Source organism: Saimiri boliviensis, chromosome 2 (genome assembly GCF_048565385.1).
Source record: "Saimiri boliviensis isolate mSaiBol1 chromosome 2, mSaiBol1.pri, whole genome shotgun sequence".
In the NCBI taxonomy this organism is placed as follows: Eukaryota; Metazoa; Chordata; class Mammalia; order Primates; family Cebidae; genus Saimiri; species Saimiri boliviensis.
In genome coordinates this window covers 133,026,446-133,028,810 of record NC_133450.1, presented here as the reverse complement: position 1 = coordinate 133,028,810, position 2,365 = coordinate 133,026,446, and the positions used below count along the sequence as shown (strand labels likewise).

The following is a 2,365-nucleotide window of genomic DNA, read 5'->3' as shown; positions in this document are numbered from 1 at the left end:
TTTGGGTCCCTAATCTCTTACTCACTTTTAATTTTTTGTAAAATGAAAGAATACCACCACAACATTAAAATTTAGCTGTAAGAACATGTAATGCTTCCATGTACCACACAGTATATTCTCACCAGTTTAGTTAATATGGATTACATATGACAGTGTGGCAATGTACAAACTCTATCTGAGAAGGAAAATAGGAGAAAAATGTTAAGGAAAAGAGAGCAATTTGAAGCCACTGACACCAACAACTTCTGCACCAATAAAATGATATCACCTTCATTACTCTCAAATTTACTTTGCATGGGACATCTGCAGTTCCAACATGAGACCAGTGAATTCAATCTGCATGTCCTTCCCAGGTCTCCACTTGCATTTTGTTTTCTTTATTTCTGTTTGCAGAAAGACACAAACTCAACCTTAGTGCCAGGGTAGGGAGAGTTTCCCATGAAATGGATACCAGAAAAAAATGGCAAACATGGGACTCATTAATGTAAAAATTAGCCACAATGTATATGTGTGTGTGCGTGTGTATCTGTGTGCCTAAGTGTGAGTGTGTGGGTGTTTGTGTGTGTGATTTGAACAGTTGCATCAGTTGCATTGGAGTAGGATTCCATCTACATGCACCTGTATCTGTAGCTGTTCTCAGGGGCAGTAATCAACTGCGGGACCCTAAAGGAAGTAAGAGTCTCCCCCAAACCCCTAAAGAGTTTTTGTATTCACCATGTGACCAATGATTCAGTACCTCTTGAGCTCCATGAAAGTGCTCCCTGGAGATACATTAGGTATTTTCTTAGGGTCTCCCTGCAGAGTTCACTGGGTTTCCTAAGGCCAATTCACTATTTCAAAAGATGGTGTAGGAAGCATATGGTGTCATTAAAGGAGAATTCGGAACCAGGGCACAGCCACTTTATACTGGGCTAGACACTCGTAGGAGTATACTCTGTCAGCTCAGACAGAAACCTCACTGCAGGGTCAGGGCTGAGCTGCAGGTGGCGCTCAGGACACATCCAGCACAGGCTCCTGCCCCAGAGCAGGTGCACAGGATAGGAGGCTGCGGAGGGGTTCCTCTCAGGTCCTGGGCCTTCCTTGAAAAATATCTAAAGTAAGTATTTCACAAGGACTGCTGATGTTCATATAAATATCCTGTTCAATTGTGAGCACTTATCAAACTGGGATGTTGTAAGGAGAACCATTTTTACAAAGGGGATTTCAAACTGCTAGACGTCTTAATAGTAAGCAGCCGCAAGTCAGGACGAGATCCTTCCTTATAAATAAGTGTCATTTTTGGATAAACACTTATTCCCAAAATAATACATTCACATGTTATGGTCTGGAAATGGTTCAAGATGCCAAGGAGACATTCAAATGTGGGTTCAAAGTAAGGTGCGTGTCTGGGGGAGCTTGTTCTCCAGTGGGGGAAGCTCTGTCAACAGAGTTCAGAGATGTGTTGGGGACACATGGCCTCTAACAGATTTACGGCTTGAACCCTCAGCTTCTACAGTTGTGTCGTCCATGTGTCATCTATTTGCTCTTTCTCATACTGGGTCAGGAATTGGGCTATTAAATAGCATCCTTCATGCATATGCAAATAACTGAGGTGAACTTAGATATCTCTGTGTCCTGAGAGCATCGCCCAACAACCACACCTCTCCTTGGGAGAAGCCCCAGAACACAGCTCCTCACCATGGACTGGACCTGGAGGATCCTTTTCCTGGTGGCAGCAGCAACAGGTAAAGGGCAGCCCAGTCCCAGGGCTGAGGGTGAAACCAAGTCAGTCAAGTGAGACTTCACCCATGCCTGTCTCCTCTCCACAGGCGCCCACTCCCAGGTGCAGCTTGTGCAGTCTGGGCCGGAGGTGAAGAAGCCTGGGGCCTCAGTGAAGGTCTCCTGCAAGGCTTCTGGATATGCCTTCAGTACCTATGCTATCAGCTGGGTGAGACAGGCCCCTGGACAAGGGCTTGAGTGGATGGGAGTGATTGTCCCTATGCCTATAGTTGGTAGCACAAAGTATGCACAGAAGTTCCAGGGCAGAGTCACCATTACTGCAGACAGGTCCACAAGCACAGCCTACATGGAGCTGAGCAGCCTGAGATCTGACGACACGGCCGTGTATTACTGTGCGAGAGACACAGTGTGAAAACCACATCCTGAGAGTGTCAGAAACCCCAGAGAGGAGGCAGCGGCACTGAATTTGAGATTACAGGGATTACAGTGTTTAAAGTTGTTTTGAAAATGGGCTAAACATAGGAATATGAGCAATAGAAGCATGTATGCACTTTGTATAGGAAATATCTCTTTCAATAATCACCTGATATGTAAAATTTACAGAGTGGCAAAGACAGAAATCAATCAAGCTGATGCAAACATTCCC

The 2,365-nt window shown here is 45.1% G+C and overlaps 1 gene segment (V, D, J or C); it reads left to right on the top strand.

Annotated features, from left to right (window-relative positions):
* The first annotated feature begins 1,613 nt into the window (after positions 1-1,613).
* Positions 1,614-2,149, top strand: LOC101039800 (immunoglobulin heavy variable 1-69-like). The segment is given in 2 exon segments: positions 1,614-1,724; positions 1,809-2,149. Coding segments are annotated over 2 exon segments (369 nt in total).
* The last annotated feature ends 216 nt before the right edge of the window (positions 2,150-2,365 follow it).